The 22,441-nt window shown below is 49.7% G+C and overlaps 1 protein-coding gene across 1 annotated transcript; it reads right to left on the reverse strand.

Annotated features, from left to right (window-relative positions):
* Positions 1–846: 846 nt before the first annotated feature.
* On the reverse strand, positions 847–18,654 carry LOC120981639 (ETS translocation variant 3-like). Its single transcript, XM_040411213.1, is given in 6 exon segments — positions 847–5,815; positions 8,941–9,027; positions 9,030–9,062; positions 11,115–11,345; positions 12,579–12,646; positions 18,536–18,654. Coding segments are annotated over 5 exon segments (1,596 nt in total). The 5' UTR covers positions 12,625–12,646; positions 18,536–18,654; the 3' UTR covers positions 847–4,616.
* Positions 18,655–22,441: the final 3,787 nt, after the last annotated feature.

The following is a 22,441-nucleotide window of genomic DNA, read 5'->3' on the forward strand; positions in this document are numbered from 1 at the left end:
ATATATTTCTATATAACATTACATCATATATATAATATATATGCCAAAAAGTTGTGTTTTGAAGACTTTATAGAAATCGGAACGTCTAAAGGCACTGCACAGATTAGCTAGTATACATTTATGTACAGAAACTCCCCCACTTCAGCCTACGGGGGCAAATACATTAATAGCCACCTCAGCATCAACGCTAAATATCTAGAATAGGAGCATTATTAAAAATACTCTATAAAATGTCTAAAAGGAAAAAAATAAAAAATCCAACACTTTAATCAAACACAATGCTGGAATTTAAAATCCGGACAATCAACCAAGGGTTAGGAAATCACGTCAAAAAGAGCTTGTGTAGTTAGGAGTGGTTCCTCAAGATGGCGCCATAACTAAACGAGGCTGGCCGTTTTGCTGTACCATGCAAAAAGGCAGCCATTTTGTTTTAAAGGCACATCATCACTCGAAACTTGCTCTCTCGGACAATACAAGGCATTGGTTTCTTACAAATATAGAGCCATATGTTACATCTGTACAAAGGGCACCCTCCATTGACCCAAAGGGATGATAAAATGTACCCATTTAACCTGCCCTATTAGATATATAGTTATGACATGTCGTCATAACCTCTGTACAGCTCCCGATATTAACCCCCCACCCCATAAAACTAAAGCAACCCACATATTACAAGTAAAAGAGACCGCAGTACATAAATTGAGAACTTAACGGGAAAGTCTACCCTTCGAACATGACAAACGACCACACTGAGTCATAGGGCTTGGGCCTAAAACCACAAGTCAGTGAAACCCCTCCTACGATACCAAAAGGCATCTGGCGTTTTACTGACCGCCACAGACCTTGTACTGAAAACCCGTGGTGATCCAAGTCTATGACTTCCATGGATGTGGTGGTCTTCTGAAAAGTATCTAGAGGACAAACATTGGTTAATGCTTGGTACACAACCCCCCCCGTCCACTTGGTTGATTGTCCTTTTAGTGTTCAGACACAACACACCGATGTGCATTTCATCACTCCCTTGCTTAAATATTTGGCACTTAACTTGGAAATAAAAAATATAATTGAACTCCTGACTGTTAGTAAGGGGTTTAGAGGACACCGTCTACTTTCGTTTCTGGCGACTTTTTAACACTAGAAGCGGCTCTTTGTTCACTACAATGTTGGTTTGGAGCTCAGAGCCTTTGCTTGCATGCATTTCAAAGAAAATAAAAATGCAACCTGGACGCTAATGTCTGGGTCCAGTGTCGGAGGCCCTGAGAAATCCCTGAAACAAGAGAGAACTCCATCGGTATGATGTGCAAATCCCACCGTGGTAAAGGCTACTCTTCTGAAGCCTCACCTGCTTTTAACGAAGTAAAAAGATAAAACTAGGTTCATTGTTAAGTTAATTCTAGCACACAAACACACTGTATAATACAATAGCAAGCCTACATCGGCCATAAAAAAGCAGCATCTAGATTAACCTGGCACTTGGGGGGGGCTGGGCAAATATTGTGTCATTTCATATTTTACCAGTAGAAGGCCAAACCCATGATGAGGAGGAGGAGGAACCTCAACTGTCTACAGATGGGCGTCTCAGCCAAAACCTGAGGATCTTTAATGGGTCAGATTTACAGGGTATCCACCAATGGGTTGCTTTCGGGAGACCGTATACCTCCTTCTGGAGGAGAGCTAATTTGTAAACCAGTCTCCTTGTAGCAAACGTTACGAAAAAATAAAAATGAACCCAATCTTCATTGCTCCTACTTTGGCATCATAACATGCTTATAAAAATTGAGACCAAACAAGATGAACCTTCAAAAAAAGGTTAACGCAGCAGTACGTTACACTAGCAGACATTGGTTTAAATAAGGGTCCTAAATGGGGTGTCCACTCTATTAGCCAAAAACATCAGTCTGAAGGACCCAACGTATGTGCAATACATGGATGTCCATTGAAGTTAATTGAAAAAGGTGTAATACTTCACTTGTCCTGCGGGAGTGCTAGCAAGGGAATTGAACACTTACTGCTATGGTTTCTCCACCGATCACTGGGGAACCTTCTATCAAGAAGAGCAGTAGCCAGCTGCCTCTAATGGCTAGGAGGTTAAGCAGATCAAGACTTCAAAAACCATGGAACAAACAGAATTGGTCTCTATCGTAAATACTGCACCTCTGGGCAATGCTGTTGGGGGGGGGGGGATCGGGGCGGACAGTTTGCAGCCCAGTTTTCGGGATTGTTAGTAAATATGTAATGCCTTGCCATAACATGAAGTTGTGCATATCTAGGAGGACTGCAATTTTTTTTGAAAAATGAAACTGATAGAAGGGAGGATGAGGAACAGAGAATTAACTTTGATGTGTAGGAGTCACGCATCACTCTGAGAAGTTCCTGAGGAAAGGCAATCCTCTGCAGGCAAAGAAACAAAACGTTGAAGGAAGAGACAGCAGGGTAAAAAGGTGTCAACAGGACAGGTTAGACCGCATTCTTGAATCTGACATTGGGAACTTTGGAGAAATGAGCACAACAAAAAGGTTATAGGATGACAGCACCCGAGGGAAGGTGTCCCATTTTTTTTCCGTCCAATTAACGCACTAGCAATGCAAAACCTGCTTTGAGATTAGATTCCTAGCCACACTGGCCGAGGAAAGTCTCAAATGAATCACAGGTCACACCTGGTTTCACAAGTAGCAACAAAAAACATTAACGCTCATGTAATAGATCCTCTACAAGACCTTCTGTATTCTCCGAGTAGGATCAGAGCCAAATTTCCATACTCAGGTCTACCACAGCTTGACTTCAAATGATTGGAAGGGGAAAATACAGGTCAACTAAGTTGAGGAGAAACCAAAAAAAAAGGATGAAACCTTAAATGTGGAAGAAGTGCTTTGGAAGACAAGTGCTTTCTTTGTTTTAATTCAATGTAAAAACATAGCCTATGTCATTCATTGAAGGTGGAAACTTATGGAGGCCAACCACAGCCAGGTTCTGACATTCTCCAACCTATGAGGACAGACGCAACATCTGGGGTCATGGACCACAACCTCCTGGTGTGAAATCTTTGGAGAACCTTTTTCAATGGAAGTAGTTTAAGCCTATTTTAACAAATTGTCTATCTCATCGAGTCACTTTTTTTTTAACCCAAGGCAACAAAGGGTTGAAGACACAAAGATTGATAGGTCTACTACCACTTAGTCAATTCTGACCAGAATAGTAAATATTTTGGCCAAAGTCAATGCTATAATTAGCTTTCGGAGGGGTCAGGTGCACACAACTTTAAAACAAGTTTGGCAGCTACAGCAATTTGTCTCTCGGAGCCGCCCATTGCATTCTGACCAAGTTATGGAAACCGGTCTGAAAGGATGGACTCAACCTGTAAGGGCTAACCACCATCAATTCAGACTAACCTCTTAAGAGCCACCCATATACCCAGAACCTGGTGTTCTCTTGCTCCTCACAGATGTATGACGGAGATGGGAGAGACAGCAGAACGATCGTTCGGATGACGGCTATTGACTCTTTAAGGCCAGTTCTAATGGGAACTAAACCTAAACTCTGGGAAGCCTATCCTAACCCTCATGATGACAGCACGTCTGAAGTCGTCATAGTATGTGCGAGTGTTATCGGCCTTTTCTACTTGATGACGATAGGGTATGAAACTTTGGAGTCTTCTAATTACCAGGAATGCACTAACGTCACAAAAAGAGGAAATCGAGGCAGACGTCTGTTTAAAGAAAAGAACTCGAGACAAAAGGGAAAAAGAGCGGCGGCTGAACATGTGCAGTTTTTTTTTTTTTTAAACTTCATTTCCCTGAACTTCCTGCGCTCTCTCACGTCTGCTTCTTGTAGGTCATGAAACCCACAAGAGGTCCACATCCTGGGGTTCCTATGTCAGGATAGATTTCATACTCCTGAGCAAATATCTATATTCGTTCTAAGGAATTGGACGCAGAAATCGGAACCCATTTTTTTTCTTCTACATCTGATCGTTTTATAGACAGTACTGCCGCTTTAAGCTTGCTCGTTAAACAATGACTTTCCGTTACAAAAATAGGACTTCTCACCCATGACATCACAACGGTGGGGGGGGGATATATTACAAAGACGACTTCATTCACTCCCACTCAACCAGCTCGCGCAGTTCTCTAGTCCCTACAACCCATGTTGTAGTGTCAGGTTTTCCAACCGACTCCCCTCCCTCTGATTTTTAAAGATTTTTTTTTTACAAAAATGCATGATTTGCTTTTTGTCTCGAGTAGAGAACCCTGAATACATCAACGCAACATCTCTCCGCTCTACAAAAATTTCTTGATTGAAGCTCCTCGTGATACGGTTATCAAGCTATAAAAAGTAGAGGACTCTGATGCGGCCATCTAGCAGGCAAAAAAAGAGGAGGGAAAAAAAGGGGGATCTAAAATATGAAGCACCCCTTCCATAGATAAGAGGTATCATTTTCCCTGAAACCTTAGAACCCTAAAAATAGTATATGTGTGTAATTTTTTTTTTGTAAATCACCTTCCAAGCAATAGGAAGGCTAGGAATTCATGAAAGAAAACCTTCAACCTCAACCCTTTCTGCAGCAATGCCACATAAATAGGATAATGCGTTAAAAAATAGAAGTAGCCATCTCTGTACTAGGAGTCGGCAGCTGCAGCTACGGCGCGTGTTTCTACCGGCAGGTCGGAGGGGCGGCAGCCATTGATGATGCAGCTGACTTTTCTGCACTCCTTATCCTCGACGACTTCCGCCTGCGCCTCCCCATTCCAGAGACGTTTAAAGCGCAGCTTTGGTGGTAGAGTCTCCTCCTTCTTTTCCACCATGACGGTTTCAGTGGGATAGTCTTTTGCGGCTTTCTCGCCGGCCTCGACCAGACCTTCTGTACCCTCCTTGGGGTAATGAAGCCTAGCTGAAGCCGTGGAGAACTGTGGCCAAGAAGGAGCTAGCGGCTTGACAAAAGTATGGCCCATCTTCTCAGAGTCCAGTTTAGGTGAAGGGGTTCCCGCTTCAGATTCACTACTGGTGTCTTCTTTCTCGGCATAGTCTCCACAATCCAGCTCCTCGTCAGAAAGGAGATCCTCTTCGTCTGACACTGGTTCAACTTTGACAGGCTGGAGAGGCGGTTGTGGAGGAGCTGGGTGCTTCTCCTCAGAGCTCTGCGAACGCTCTCTGTTCTTGCGTCCCATCGGAGGAGGCTGCAGCTTAATGGAGAAAGACTGCTGCTCTTCAGGTGGGTAGGGGCGATGTGGTGGCGGCATCATGAAATTGGGAAATCTTGGTAAAGTCCGTGGACTTAAGTGGTAGTTAAATACGGAGCAGGCGTGGGCCTGCAGGTAGTGTTTCATCTCGTCTGGGTTGAAGTTAAAGCAGCTGCCACTTTGGAAAGCCGGGCTCAGGCCGGGTGAAGGACTGTAAGAGAAGACTGTGGGTGTCAGGGACAAGGCTGGCGAGATGGGTACGCTCATTAGCCCTCCGCGTCCGGGGAGAGGAGAGACTGCAAATGGACTGTGGGTGTCTGGGTACATGCCAGGCATTGAGAAGACTGGAAGCATGAGATCAGATTTATGCTTTTGAAGGCCATGGTGACCTGTGTTGATATTATTCCTAGAGGACATGTGGTCTGTACTGCGACGCCACTCCATCGAGTGGAGATCTTCAGGTTCTGAAAGAATTGGTTTCCGCTCACTGACATCATTCAGGGATTCCCTGCTGGATTGCGCAGAGGAGCTTCCAGTAAAATGGTTCACATGTCCATCGTCATTGGGGGAATCCAAAGGCGAGAAGTGGAAGTGGGACGAGGCTGTGGGGACCGGCGGGGCACTCTGAGGAACGCCACCTGCAAGAAAGAGATGGACATATAAATAAACCTTAACTAATGCACACGAGCATATTATGCATTTTAAGCCTGTGAAAGGGCTATTCCCATCTTAAACGGATGTCTCTTGACTAGGATACACCATCACTTTAAGAACAGCGAGTGGCCTGACCTGTGGAAAAGGATCTGAGGCAACCACAGTGATAGTTCAAGGCTTCACAGAAACTTACTGAAAGCCCCATAGGCGGCAATGGTAATTCAGTGTAAAAAAACAAAAAAAACACACCTGCACTATTGATATCTAAATGTATTTATCCCATACAGGAAAACTGAAGTCAAAACGGCCAATTCTACATTGTTTTGTCACTTCACCTCTAAAAACTAAAATTAAATAGAAACCCCCCCCACCTCCTTGCTGCCATTTTATTACCGGGGCAATGTGATTCAATAAAGTTTTTTCCACTTTTTGTCATCTGACCCCCCCACCCCACCCACAAACCTATGGAGCGTCTGTTGCAAAGAGGAGAAATGAGACCGGAATTGCATCTCCTTACTACGGGTCAAAAAGAAACAAACCCACAAGAAACATACACGACTCCCGAGTGACAGACCCAGGACTTCACCGCTGCTGCATCGAAAAATATTGGTTAAAAAAAACCTGACCGCCGCTGCTACATACAGATTTGCCGGTAATTGTCGCCATACTTGGAATCTCACGGCAGGGAAATTCCATCGCGCTTCACAGAATTACAAAAGGAGAAGTCATGGCTAGCGGCAGAGTGCAGCAAAGGGACGATTGCACAATACTTCAAATTTTTCGGATATTGCAAAAAAAAGAAAAAAAGTAAGGCAGCGACCTGGCTGGCCTCGTCAGATTACCGCCATACTCCGTTATATCTGTGTCTGGATGAGGGGTGACAACACATCACCACCAGGAAAAGGAGGGTGCCCCCCTGGATGTCAAAGACCCTCAATATGGGCACATACCCAGGCATACTTTTATTTAAAGGCCAGATGACAACACCTACGGGACCTTTAAAAGGCTGTGGACACTATTTTTTTTATTATTGCATTATACTTCTTTTGAGCTAAAAATCTTTTTTTCAATTGGTCTTTATTAACGATATAGAATCCTTTTTCTGTACCGAGCCTAAATGCTCTACTAGCTGCCTGTGGATTTCTTGTCTTTTCAGTCATCTGAGGAGCGGACAGACTCCTTATCTCTGACCTTATAAACACTTACTATAGCTCAATCAATCGTCATCTTACTGATAAAGTGTTATTTAAGCCACATTCTTATGACCTCTTAGTAGTTTAAGGCGCCTTTCACACGAGCGAGTATTCCGCGCGCGGGTGCGATGCGTGATGTGAACGCATTGCGCCCGCACGGAATCCTGACCCATTCATTTCAATGGTTCTGTGTACCGGAGAGTTGTTTTTCACGCATCACTTGTGCATGGTGTGAAAGATCGCAGCATGCTCTATATTCTGCGATTTTCACGCAACGCTGGCCCCATAGAAGTGAATGGGGCTGTGTGAAAATCGCATCCGCAATACGTTTTTCACGGATGGTTGCTAGGAGATGTTGTTTGTAAACAATCAGGTTCTTATCACGCGCGTGAAAAATGCATTAAAGCACATTGCACCCACGCGATAAAAACTGAACGCAATCGCAGACAAAACTGAATGGACTTGCTTACAAAATTGCGCAGTTTTTACTGAACGCATCCGCACCTAATCCGGACACGCTCGTCTGCAAGGGGCCTAATGGTTATTAGATGACTGGCACAAAGTGAAAGTACCAGTCACACAGCTAGAAAAACTGTTAACCCTTTGTGACTGAACAACTCAATTTTTGTTATTTTAATAAAGGCAAATTGAAAATATGATTTTTAGCCAAAAATAAGTTAAATGCAAAAAAAAAAAAAAAAGGTACGAAAGGGTTTTTCGGCATTTAGATGGTAATCAATATCGGATCGGTGGGGATCTGACATCTGACTCCCAGGACCCCCGCTGATCAGCTGCACAAAGACAGCGGCGTTCTGGAAGGCCTCTTCCTACACTAGCGACATCACATTCATCGGTCACATGGCCTAGGCGGAGCTCAGTCACATTCATCGGTCACATGGCCTAGGCGGAGCCCAGTCACATTCATCGGTCACATGGCCTAGGCGGAGCTCAGTCACATTCAAGTGAAGGGGCTAAAGCTGCAATACCAAGCACTGCCTCTATATAGTGGACGGCGCTGTGCTTGGAGGCCGCAGCTCTCACGGCTGAGCAGCGGCCGTGCCAAGAGTAGGCGCCAAGTTAAATTCATAATGATGACCTATCCCGAGGGAATATCTGCAATATGTAAATGCCAGAGAACACGTTAATGGACCGCATCCCATATTAAAAGGGCTATACTTCCCCGTGTGTCTCTTGTGGACACATCACCACTAAATCCAGGGGAGTAAGAAAACAAATCCCAGAGCGGAGAAGGTAAGTATGATTCCTTAAAGTACGGGACCCCTTTAAGAGCCGGCCATCTTGGTTAACATCCAGCTTTCCCAGAATAGTATTTATATCAAGCCAAATTACTCTAAAAGGGGTTTTCAGGATAGCTCATCAATATCCGATTGGTGGGGGTCAGACTCTTTATACTATACCAAGAACAGCGCCGTAAACGTTATAGTGGCTGTTCTTAGTATGGCAGCTAAGTCGCATTCAATTGTCATGTGACTGACGGACGAGACAGAGGGTGAGGAAGAAGCCGCTTCCCCCCCAAAAAGCCGCTTCTTGGGGGGGGTGCTAGGAGTCGGACTCCCTTACGGCCGGCAATATTTAACTCAACGAATATTCCTTTAAGCTTGCCAACTGTGCAAGTGAATGGTCGCTTTGGTCAGTGCATGGCGGCCGTAGGCTTCTCGTGTAATACCGTACATGTAACGGAGGTACTTTGAGGACCCCAAGACCAGATCATTGACAGTTTACTCCAGCAGGCCCACCGATGATCCGGCCTATGGACAATGGCAGCCCAAGACCATACATTTGGCTGTGACGGCAGCGGAGCAGGTTAGGAACGAAGGGGGGTGAAGCTGCCGGGGGTTGGAACCGTCACCCAATCAGGATGAACTATCAATGTCTAAGTGCCAGTGTCCTCTTACCGTTGGGCCTTATATTGATGAAGGTGTAGTTGGGCATGACCAGCTTGTTGAAGTTGAATTTGTAGGTGAAGCGCTTGCCCTTGGTTTATGCAGGATCCTCTTGTTGTAGTAATATCTTGCAATGGAAAAAAAGAGACAGGTCAGTAACGTCCCCATCACAGCCTCTCAGTAATCTCTGCCGCGCGGCTCATGTGTCAAGACAAAGTCCACACGCCCTGTGTGCGCAGGGCAGATACCAGGCCGGGCCTGCACGGTGAGGAAGAGCGAGAGGAAGCGGCCCGTCTGCACAACACCGCATGCTATCAGCAGAAGACGTGTGATGAGCCCCGGGCGGCTGAGACGACGCTCTGCACACAACTAAATCCGGTTTACACCTCGGCTGATCGATGGGAAAAAAAAAAGACAGCGGGGGGAGGGGGTGGTCGCTGCTCGGGGCGTAAACAAAACTTTCATAGAAATTCTGTTAAATTAGCCAGAAGGCACCAACTGCAGAGCCCTACAGGATCATACATACAGGTATATCGGCTCCGCAGGGAGAGGAGGAGGACGACTGGCCTACTACTGGATATCAACATGCCCGGTGGTAGCTTTTAACTGCGCCCTTAACCCATTCACAACACGTGCATGCTCGGCCAAGGACAGGATTTAGGCGAGATCGGCATTGCAGAGGGAAAGTCACGGCTGCTTCCCCCTCTTTCGCCATATCAATTAGTTACAAGGAGGGCAGGTCGCCGCTGAAGCCAGTCACTGGCGGCAGCAGCGGCAAACCAGACGTTGAAGGCAGGGGGATCCGAGTGCTGCCGCCTGCTGAAAGACCACCAGACTATGAACAACCCCTTTAAAGGCTAATCGCTAACTGAAGTATATCAGAAAGCCTGAGGGTAGAAAACAGGCAGGAAAAAGGTAAAAATTAACCAAAACCTGCACGTTTAAAAAAAAAAAAAAAAAAAAAAAAAAAAGCATAATAATGTGAAATTCCTTGTTTGTTCTCCCGGCTCAGTTTCCGGGGGTGACGAGGCTTTCTGGATCCCACATGAGATTAAAGGAACGTTTTCCCTGCCCCGTCTCTTTTGTGTCGTACAAGGGAGTGACGGCGATTACGGAATTAACCTTACGGGATGACAATTCCTTTAATCCCGCAGAGGATGACGCCAACTCTAACCTGCGCTATAGCTTCCCAGTTCCCAAACCTGTTGCCCTCCAGCCGCCGCCGGCTCTCAGGGGGGATGCTGGAGTTGCCAGTTTTGCAAAAGGCTGGAGCACCACAAGTTTAGGAAGCAGGTCGGACATTCTAGGCTCTCAAGCTGCAAAAAGGGCTATGGCCGTTTCCTCCTCAAGAGTGCCACATCTGTCCACGGGTCATGTGGGTACTGCAGCTCGGGACACAACACGTGGGACAGCTGTGAGCTCGTGTGCGGTCTGTGATCGAAGGGGCAGTCCGAGCTTTTCGCATTCCATGGGAACCTGAACACGTGTTAAGGATAAACAAACCAGCAGCCGTTTACCCAGTAACTCCAAGAAGCCGGGGGCACCTTCCAGCGCTGACTACTTGTATACCAAGCAGCCAGGACGGTGGGAGCGACGCACCAGGAGTTATAATAAGAACATGTTTCTGGATGCTCCACGTTAGTCGGTGACTTCAGAAGCAACAAAAACAACGCTGTTCTGTGCCCGTTGCCCAGTGTGGGGGCGACGCGGAAGAGAGAACACAGGTATTACAGCGAGAGTCAGATGCAGATGAGTCACCCTGCAAAGAGACTCAATTGTCCCTAAAAGGACATGCCCTTTAAATCCAAATGCGTTTAAGGCAAGGATGCCCAGCCTGCGGCCCTCCAGCCGTTGCAAAACTACAACTCCCAGCGTGCCTGGACAGCCTACAGCCATAGAGCATGCGGGGAGTTGTAGTTTTGCAACAGCTGGAGGGCACTCGGGTTGACCATCCCCGGTTTAGGGCGAGTTTGCAGGGCTCACCCCAGAGACTGGAAGACGAGGGTGACACCTGAAGAGGTCACACCCGGTGACTAACGACACGCCGTGCGATTTCCTAACCAGGTCGGATCTTGTAGTGGAGCGACGCTGGAAACGTCAGCCATCAATTAATGCGGCATGCGGAACAAGGAGAGGGGGAGGGCAAAAACAAGGGAAGTATCCCACATGAGCCCTTACCGGAGCGCCCCGGCTCAGCTTGTCGTAGTTCATCTGGGGCTTGCATTTCCTCCGGCCCCACAGCCTGGCCACCTCGTCTGGATCCTTGATGACGAACTCCCCGTACTCCCCCTGCTGCCAGGCGATGACGTGACGGTACTCCTCCTTCTGCAGCAGCTCCAGGATGAAGTGCCATAGCTGGATCTGCCGGGAGCCGGGGCTAGACTCCGCCTTGTAGGCCCAGTCCGGGAAGTGATAACCTGCAAGATTGTTTAAAGAAATCAAATAAATGATAAAAAAAAAAAAAAAAAAAAAGAAGGACAAGTGATCGCCAAAGAAAAGGTCAGACGAAAACCATGGGAAATAAAAAAACAAAAACAAAAAACTAAAACATAAGACATTTAAGCAGAAGACATACACAAAGAATAGAGAAGAGCAGAGAGAGATTAGATTTGCCAGCATTAGACGGGAAGCACAAGCACCAACCTACACATACAGCGAGGACGAAGAAGGCGAGCGGCACACAGCGGCGAGGACGGGCGCTAAAAAACACACACCCCCCCGCACGGGGACAGAGAAGTACCTCCCCTCGTGAAATGGTTTCAGCATCATCTGGGGACAGACGACCCGGCCTGCGGGTGAGACTACACGGGTCGCTGCACAACAGATCCTCGTTCGGAATCACACATTTCACATGCAAGTCCCGTTAGTCCTGGCTCCTACCATAAGGGGGTAAAAGCTAGCCACGCCGCGACACAGCAGTCCTCACTTACTAACGTGTGTGATTCGTCCATGTTGCCTAATTCCCCCCCCCATCACATTATACGTTGCAGGTTTCCACGGTTACGACCACCCAGCAATCCAACAGTGGTGGTTATAGGAAAAAGCGCCAGCCTCTCTGTGGCGGAGGAGGCACACATAGGCGGGTGCTTTTTTCCTAGATTAGTGTGCAAAGCACGACCACCTCAGATGGTTTCAGGAGGTGGTCGTATTTCGTGGGAAACAAGCAGCGTGTAATGTGATGGAAAAAGGAAGGCAATATGGACAATCGCAATACATTAGCGAGTGTCTTGAATGAACTTTCTCTACATGATAAATGCTATTTGCTGAAGTGACAACCCTACAAGACCGAGGAAGGGGGGAAGGGGTGGGGGTAATTGTCTAGACTAGAGTCCTTAGTGGGACTAATAAAACATGGACGGGGGTGACTTCGTGATGCTATCACACGGACTCAGACGAAGAAAAACAGTAATATAAGCAGAAGACACTGAGCAGAACGACAGAAGAGAACAGACGAGACTGGACGGTGCGATCCCGGGGAACGCCAGCAGCCGCCACATTACATTAGGGATTGCCGTTTGATCAATCACCTAACACCGTGTGGGGCGACCTGAAACTACAGGTCGAGCATTTCAGAAGGGGCTGACTGAGCGGCAGCCGTACCCAGTGTAGACCTGTGAGACCACCGCTCACCCGCTCCCAAGACGACTTACCTCCCCCTCCTTTTGGCTTGTCCCCAATACTGCAACCGGTTTTCATCTTCTTCTTCTTCTTCTGCTGACTGCAAAAGACAGAGGTGATTAGACAAGACTCACGAAACCGAGAGAACGAGGGGCCACAGCCCCCAACACCCCCATAGTAGAGAACGCACTTCTTTCTGCAAGCTCCACCACCGGACCACTTCCATTCACGTAGGGGCACTTACCTATGACGGGTGGGGGTCATCTACACTCAGGACTGGGCCCTCGACAGAGCGACGCATGAGCACTGTGCACTTTGTAGGTGGCGTCCATTCACAGGTGAGCGCAGCAATGCTCCGTGTGTGACCCCCTTTGTCTCGCAAAACAAAAGGAAGCTAACACTGACGCGTTTCCTTCCTTGTGGTCAAAGCTGCCAAAAGCCTTGTGTCGTCCACCCTCGCAAACCCCACATGCGGAGACAAACGCACAGGGCGTCAGACCGGCTCATCCGTCACGTGGAGGCGTTAAACAGAAGCCGACTGATCCACTGGTCGAAAGGGATCGGACGCCGCTGAGCGCCAGGCCTAATAGGAACAAAAGCCCTCCTGGGAATACTTCTCACTGAAAGGGAGACTGACTTTGGGAAGATGCCATTTAAGCAGTTAGCCCCATCTATCCCTGCAGATGGCTACACCCCACTCGTGCCCCCCGTTACCTGCCGATCACTTCCCCCCAGTCCACTGACGACTACACCACGTAAAGGGTGTCACCGGCGGCGTGAGAACTATTAGATCGGTGGAGGTCTGGAAGAAGATGAGCGCAGTGCACAGGCTTAACCTAGCTCCCGCTCGTATCGGGGGGGGGGGGGGGGGGGGGGAGTACGGAAAAATATTCTAGTGACAGGGGGTTCCAGCACAGATCAAATAGTATTCACTTGACAATCTGGAACGCCCCTCTAAAGGATCCAAGTACACAATGGTCACTGTGTATATACTTCATTCCCCCTGGGTGGCGCTGTGGGGAAACTAAACATCAGCCACAGCAAACCCCCCGGGGATGACATAAAGCACATGACTCAAACCCCCCCCGGTGGGCAGACACAACCAGAGGTCGCAATAACGACTGTACAAGCGTCACCGACGCCTGTTCAGGCCATTTTACTCCCTAGAAAGAGTCTAAGGTGTAGCGACACCTTCCCCCCTACATTCAGCAGCGCAGCGATGCGCACTGTGCCTGAACTGGCCAATAGCAAAGCTCCATACAGTAAGGAGCTTTACTATTGGATGGTTTGGGCCGGAGCGATACAGCGCCCTGCAGCAGGGGAAGCCGGTGGGAGCTGGAAAGAGAGTCCGAGGTGACAGCAGTGTCTATACATCACACGTATACATCACGCAGTGCACCCCTCTGACAGATGCATGCAGTGTATGTGCTGCACTGTGTAGTGTAGGCAGGCTATTATAGCCAACTGTACAGGGTTAATTCCGCTATATTGGAGCGGCCTCCACCTCTTCGGCCCCGTTCACACCACCGCTATTTATTTCTCCGTTAGATGAGCTGAACAACGAATATAATGGAAGTGCTGGATCGGGCACGTAAGGCGGGGTGTTTGTCATACATTCAACATACACAAAAACCGTACACATTAACGGACGCCTCGGACAGACGCCACACTGTGGCATCCGTCACCATGGAGTTCTGCAGGATGGGACAGTGCAGTGTACCACGTTTCTCCATCCTGCAAGGTTCAGAAAAAAAACATGAAGGTTTACTTATTTTTTTAAAAAATTTTTCACAATTGAACTCTGCGGTGACTGATGCGGCTGTATGGCGTCTGTCCGAGGCATCTGGTAACGTACATTAACTATACGACAAATACGTGCTGTGAGCCCGGCCTGACTGACAGACTGATGGCGTCCGTTCAGTGTCCGCTCACGCGCCGGTCTATTTACCAGACAGAAGTCCTGCAGACGAGGCTTTATGTCTGGTCTGTGGACAGAACCTGCAGCAGAGGCTCCGAACGCAGGTGTGAACACGTGCCGGCCACGTAGTATGTATCTGTATTACTGCAGCTTTATACTCCTCCTCGGGGGAAAATACTCCTCAAAAATGGCCAGAGGAGTATTCTTACTCTTCTGGGGAAAAACGTAGTGCGACCATTTGTGGGCCCGGCCTCCCGTCTCCAGCTCATGTACCCTAGATGTCCAAGCAGGCTTCCACTCACTGACAGCAAGCAGAGATCTTAAGGAATGGAAACTATCACTGCAGTCAAGGAGTGAAGCGCAGGCCCCTACCTGCAGGCCTGGAGGGGGGTCCTCAGGCGATATCACGAGGCAGGTAAGTGTCTTCCCCCGAGCCAGCGCTGACATTTGCAGAGAAATGTAGAAGGAAGCGGTGAACAGGTGTAGGGATCGGGTGACCTGCGATAAACGCTGGGGCGTGGCCCCTAATCTATACCGTCAGCATGGAGGAAGTGGGTGGGCGCTGTCAGCCTCCCGGTCTCTGTATCACTCCAGCGCATTCCCCTGTGAATCTCTGACACACATCCTCTGCCCGGCCGGACGCCACTTATCACTACAGACGCCCAGATTATACAGAGCGGGCACCCCCTGCCCCCCACACCGGGGCAGCTCATGCTTAGGAACGGCAGGCTGCCAGAGTTCCACTTTAAAGGGTCCCAAACCTGCCCATAGCAATCCCGTCCGTCCCGGCATCGGGCACATGCAGAAGACAGCCCGCATCACTACAGATGCGCCCCAGCCAGGTGCCCGTCCTCTGCGGATGACGGCGAATGAAATCCGTGAAAAATGACGACCAGATCTGTGTGGGTTCATCGGATTACCCAGACTGGATGCGATGGTAGCAAACCCTCAGCGGTGAGGAGCATTAGGTTTGTGCCGGTTTTTTAGACTAGGGATGGAAAGGCTCAGTGTCTCCCTTTAGCTGACAGCAAGCAGAGGTAGAGCTGGAAACCCCTGGCCGTCTTATGATGGGCAGGCGCGGGGGGGCGGTCACATTGCGTTCCTTGCTGGAGTGCCCGTCCTCCACTCCACTGCGCCCCAGCCAGGTGCCCGTCCTCCACTCCACTGCGCCCCAGCCAGGTGCCCGTCCTCCACTCCACTGCGCCCCAGCCAGGTGCCCGTCCTCCACTCCACTGCGCCCCAGCCAGGTGCCCGTCCTCCACTCCACTGCGCCCCAGCCAGGTGCCCGTCCTCCACTCCACTGCGCCCCATGTGGCTGGAGAAGAGTCCTGGACTCCTCAGTGTCTCTGAATTACATTTCATCCCCTATGGGACCATAAACCCCAGATGTATCATGGACGGAGGAGGCCCCCCGCGCTAGGCAAAGTATATGGACGAGACGGAGGAGGAGGCCCCCCGCGCTAGGCAAAGTATATGGACGAGACGGAGGAGGAGGCCCCCCCGCGCTAGGCAAAGTATATGGACGAGACGGAGGACGCCCCCCCCATACGACAATATATTAACCCCAAATTTCCCAAACATGGGGTTTTATCTATAGGACACCCCCCTTTTAATGACTCAGTGAAATTTCCAAAGACCATAAAATTGCGGAGGCGTTTGCAGAAGGCCTTCTCCTACTGCTCTGTGTCAGTCTTCAGTATAGTTCTTGCATTCCATTCAAAGTTCGTTTTTAGATCAACGCAAAAAACTTATCCCCCCTCTGACCCTCCATGAACACGACTGGACTGTTCACATCTCTGGGGAGGAGGAGCTGCAGCGACAGACAAGAACCCGGCAGAATCCATCCAGTTTTCCATGGTAGAGAGGTACGGCATTTCCAGGAGGAGGAACAGAGGACAGCGTACACACACACAATGCTGGGCACAAATCAGCGGCTGGCGGTTTTACGTGAGGACACAGCACATGACGAGGACGCTGCGGGGCACAAGTCACACTCCACAAACCGACAGCACAGGAGGGACTACAAGTGCCAGCGGGCAGAGGAATGCTGATCAGTACCGAGGGTGGCTCAGACCTAGTCCTGATCCTCAGCAGAACTGTGGTCCCCAGCGAGTATGTGCCCTCCAAAAACACAGCGGGGGTCATTCACTAAAAAGTTAAAAAACCTAAATGCCGACCAGTTTATTAAGCGCACGCACCCAAAAACTGGCGTATATGAGCCCCCCGGCGTAAGAGGGTGAACAGCTTCCGATAAGTTGCGGGGGGTCCTCCTCTGAGGAGGCCGCGGAGCACCGCGACTTGATTGGGACCATGTGACAACTCTGGCGCGGTCTCCTCAAACATGGGGGGTGTCGGACACCTGCGGACCAGATGCTGATCACCTACCCACTTAGACTGGTTAGGCTGCGAGCGGCGACAACCTCTGTACAGCACCCGCCCCGACAACCCGTGTCTGACAACCCCTGCACAGCGCCCTCCGTCCCGACAACCCCTGTACAGCGCCCACCCCGACAGCCCGTGTCTGACAACCCCTGCACAGCGCCCCCGTCCCGCAACTCTGTACAGCGCCCTCCCCGACAACCCGTGTCTGACAACCCCTGCACAGCGCCCCCGTCCCGACAACCCCTGTACAGCGCCCAACCCCGACAACCCTGTCTGACAAGCCTCTGTACAGCGCCCGCCCCGACAACCCGTGTCTGACAACTCTGCATAGCGCACCCACCCCCGACAACCCGTGTCTGACAACCTCTGCATAGCGCACCCACCCCGACAACACGTGTCTGACAACCTCTGCATAGCGCACCCACCCCCGACAACCCGTGTCTGACAACCTCTGCACAGCGCTATCCCCCCGACAACCCGTGTCTGACAACCTCTGCACAGCGCTCCCACCCCTACAACCCGTGTCTGACAACCACTGCACAGCGCTCCCACCCCGACAACCCGTGTCTGACAACCTCTGCACAGCGCTATCCCCCCGACAACCCGTGTCTGACAACCTCTGCACAGCGCTCCCACCCCGACAACCCGTGTCTGACAACCTCTGCACAGCGCTCCCCCACCCCGACAACCCGTGTCTGACAACCTCTGCACAGCGCTATCCCCCCGACAACCCGTGTCTGACAACCTCTGCACAGCGCTCCCACCCCGACAACCCGTGTCTGACAACCTCTGCACAGCGCTCCCACCCACAACCCGTGTCTGACAACCTCTGTACAGCGCCCGTCCCGACAACCTCGCGGGAAGGCAGCGGCCGCCACATGCAGCTGTCACTCCAGCAAGGAACGCAATGTGACCGCCCCCCCCGCGCCTGCCCATCATAAGACGGTCAGGGGTTTCCAGCTCTACCTCTGCTTGCTGTCAGCTAAAGGGAGACACTGAGCCTTTCCATCCCTAGTCTAAAAAACCGGCACAAACCTAATGCTCCTCACCCGCCTGAGGGTTTGCTACCCATCGCATCCAGTCTGGGTAATCCGATAAACCCACAACAGAACTGGTCGTCATTTTTTCACGGAATTTCATTCACCATCATCCCGCAGAGGCCCTGCGCCGTCTACACCGGACACACGGCAGCAAAACCTCAGCTGTGAGGCGTATGGGCGTCCAGGAGGGATCCACCACGAAGAACCGATTTCTGACGGGTCTACGCCAATCATCCGTTTATTACCAGCAGAGGCGGGAAACGGAGACGCAGCCAATGGGAAGTGTGAGATTTTGCTTGCTGACAGCAAGCAGAGATCTTTAAAACAAGGAGGAATAAAAAAAAAAAACTAAACAAAAAAAAAAAAAACATTGAGGATTTCGCCGATCAACATGGCAGATAGACCTCCCCCCCCCCCCAATTGCTGGGACTTGTAGTCCTTCACCCCAGAACTTAACCCTTTGTGACCTAGAGGCACAGAAAGGCCACCCTCCCGCACTTTCTGTGTACAATAAAACCGCAAATCGCGTCGCGGAGAGTCAGGGGCCGTGCGGCCAGCAGAGGTAAACACAGGACGGTCCGTAACCGCAACCTCCGGGCGGGGACGGAGAAAATACACGGCGGAAACACGGGTAAGCGGAGGCACTCACCAGTGGCAGCCGCTCAGTCACAGCTCCGCCGCTTCGACTGCTTTCCCCTCCGCGTCCAGTCTCCTCATACAGCGAGCAGGAAGTGCCAGCCGCCTTATTAATCCCACTTCCGGGTTTACGCTTCCTCCCCCCCCCTCCCGACACGGGCGGCTTACGTGCGACGTCGGAGCGTGGTTCCGTGACGTCACCGCCCAGCCACAGTGAAGCTAAAAGCGAAAGTCCGCCCACTCAGCCTGTATGCGACACGCCCACAAATAGGTTTTTTTTAGAAGATGCATTGGCAGTGCGGTTCCGTCACGTGGGAATCCCCCGCCCCCCTGTAGTCCTATGACGGCCCACTTTTCAGGGGAGTAGTAGTGTTACGTCAACACCCCCCCCCCCCCCCCCCCCCACACACAACGGCAGAGAGCACGTAGTACTGGGAGTGGGGACGAAAACAACAGCGAGAGACTTCCATAATAAGCTCGAAGTGCGGGCAGGAAACTACAAGTACCAGCATGCCTTGCTGGTTCTTGTACTTTCAGTTGACGGACTCTAGAATGTGCCCCATATACTGACAGCCCCCATTACAGCGGTGGTTAGGGGGGATCAGTATGGAGAGGGGTGACAACTGCCAGGACCCCACACGGTGCCTGAATACGACCGCCACAATGGTGACCGAATAATACCGCCACATAGTGACCGAATAATACCACCACATGGTGACCGAATAATACCGCCACATAGTGACCGAATAATACCGCCACATACCACTACATGGTGACCGAATAATACCGCCACATACCACTACATGGTGACCGAATAATACCGCCACATGGTGACCGAATAATACCACCACATGGTGACCGAATAATACCACCACATGGTGACCGAAATAATACCACCACATGGTGACCGAATAATACCCACCACATGGTGACCGAAAATACCGCCACATAGTGACCGAATAATACCGCCACATACCACCACATAGTACCGCCACATAGTGACCGAATAATACCGCCACATACCACCACATAGTACCGCCACATAGTGATCGAATAATACCGCCACATACCACCACAAAGTGACCGAATAATACCGCCACATACCACCACAAAGCGACCGAATAATACCACCACATGGTGACCGAATAATACTGCCACATACCACCACATAGTGACCGAATAATACTGCCACATACCACTACATGGTGACCGAATAATACCACTACATGGTGACCGAATAATACCACCACATGGTGACCGAATAATACCACCACATGGTGACCGAATAATACCACCACATGGTGACCGAATAATACCGCCACATACCACCACATAGTGGCCGAATAATACCGCCACATGGTGACCGAATAATACCGCCACATGGTGACCGAATAATACCGCCACATGGTGACCGAATAATACCGCCACATGGTGAACGAATAATACCACCACATGGTGACCGAATAATACCACCACATGGTGACCGAATAATACCACCACATAGTGACCGAATAATACCGCCACATACCACCACATAATACCGCCACATAGTGACCGAATAATACCGCCACATACCACCACATAGTACCGCCACATAGTGACCGAATAATACCGCCACATACCACCACAAAGGGACTGAATAATACCACCACATTCCACTACATAGGGACCGAATAATACCACCACATACCACCACATAGTGTCCGAATAATACCGCCACATACCACCACAAAGCGACCAAATAATACCACCACATGGTGACCGAATAATACTGCCACATACCACCACATAGTGACCGAATAATACCGCCACATACCACTACATGGTGACCGAATAATACCACTACATGGTGACCGAATAATACCACCACATGGTGACCGAATAATACCACCACATGGTGACCGAATAATACCACCACATGGTGACCGAATAATACCGCCACATACCACCACATAGTGGCCGAATAATACCGCCACATGGTGACCGAATAATACCGCCACATGGTGAACGAATAATACCACCACATGGTGACCGAATAATACACCACATGGTGACCGAATAATACCGCCACATAGTGACCGAATAATACCGCCACATACCACCACATAATACCGCCACATAGTGACCGAATAATACCGCCACATACCACCACATAGTACCGCCACATAGTGACCGAATAATACCGCCACATACCACCACAAAGGGACTGAATAATACCACCACATTCCACTACATAGGGACCGAATAATACCGCCACATACCACCACATAGTGTCCGAATAATACCGCCACATACCACCACAAAGCGACCAAATAATACCGCCACATAGTGACCGAATAATACCGCCACATACCACCACAAAGGGACTGAATAATACCGTCACATACCACCACATGGTGACCGAATAATACCGCCACATGGTGACCGAATAATACCACCACATGGTGACCGAATAATACCGCCACATACCACCACAAAGGGACCGAATATTACCGCCACATACCACCACATGGTGACTGAATAATACCGCCACATACCACTACATAGTGTCCGAATAATACCGCCACATAGTGACGAATAATACCGCCACATACCACCACAAAGCGTCCGAATAATACCGTCACATACCACCACATGGTGACCGAATAATACCGCCACATACCACCACATGGTGACCGAATAATACCGCCACATGGTGACCGAATAATACCGCCACATAGTGACCGAATAATACCGCCACATACCACCACAAAGGGACTGAATAATACCGTCACATACCACCACGTAGTGACCGAATAATACCACCACATACCACTACATAGGGACCGAATAATACCGCCACATACCACCACATAGTACCGCCACATACCACCACATAGTGGCCAAATAATACCACCACATACCACTACATAGGGACCGAATAATACCGCCACATACCACCACATTGTGGCCGAATAATACCGCCACATACCACCACATGGTGACCGAATGATTCCGCCACATACCACCACATGGTGACCGAATAATACCGCCATATACCACCACAAAGGGACTGAATAATACCGCCACATACCACCACATAGTGACCGAATAATACTGCCACATACCACCACAAAGTGACCGAATAATACCACCACATACCACCACTTGGTGACCGAATAATACCGCCACATTCCACTACATAGGGACCGAATAATACCGCCACATACCACCACATAGTGACCGAATAATACTGCCACATACCACCACAAAGTGACCAAATAATACCACCACATACCACCTCTTGGTGACCGAATAATACCGCCACATACCACCACATGGTGACCGAATAATACCGCCACATGGTGACCAAATAATACCACCACATGGTGACCGAATAATACCGCCACATGGTGACCGAATAATACCGCCACATACCACCACATAGTACCGCCACATACCACCACATACCACCACATAGTGACCGAATAATACCGCTACATACCACTACATAGGGACCGAATAATACCGCCACATACCACCACATAGTGGCCGAATAATACCGCCACATACCACCACATGGTGACCAAATGATTCCGCCACATACCACCACATAGGGACCGAATAATAATGCCACATACCACCACATAGTGGCCGAATAATACCGCCACATAGTGGCCGAATAGTACCGCCACATACCACCACATGGTGACCAAATAATACCGCCACATACCACCACAAAGGGACCGAATAATACCGCCACATACCACTACATAGGGACCGAATAATACCTCCACATACCACCACATGGTGACCGAATAATGCCTCCACATACCACCACATGGTGACCGAATAATACCGCCACATACCACCACATAGGGACCGAATATTAATGCCACATACCACCACATGGTGACCGAATAATACCGCCACATATTGG

This window comes from Bufo bufo, chromosome 11 (genome assembly GCF_905171765.1).
Source record: "Bufo bufo chromosome 11, aBufBuf1.1, whole genome shotgun sequence".
NCBI classification, from domain to species: Eukaryota; Metazoa; Chordata; class Amphibia; order Anura; family Bufonidae; genus Bufo; species Bufo bufo.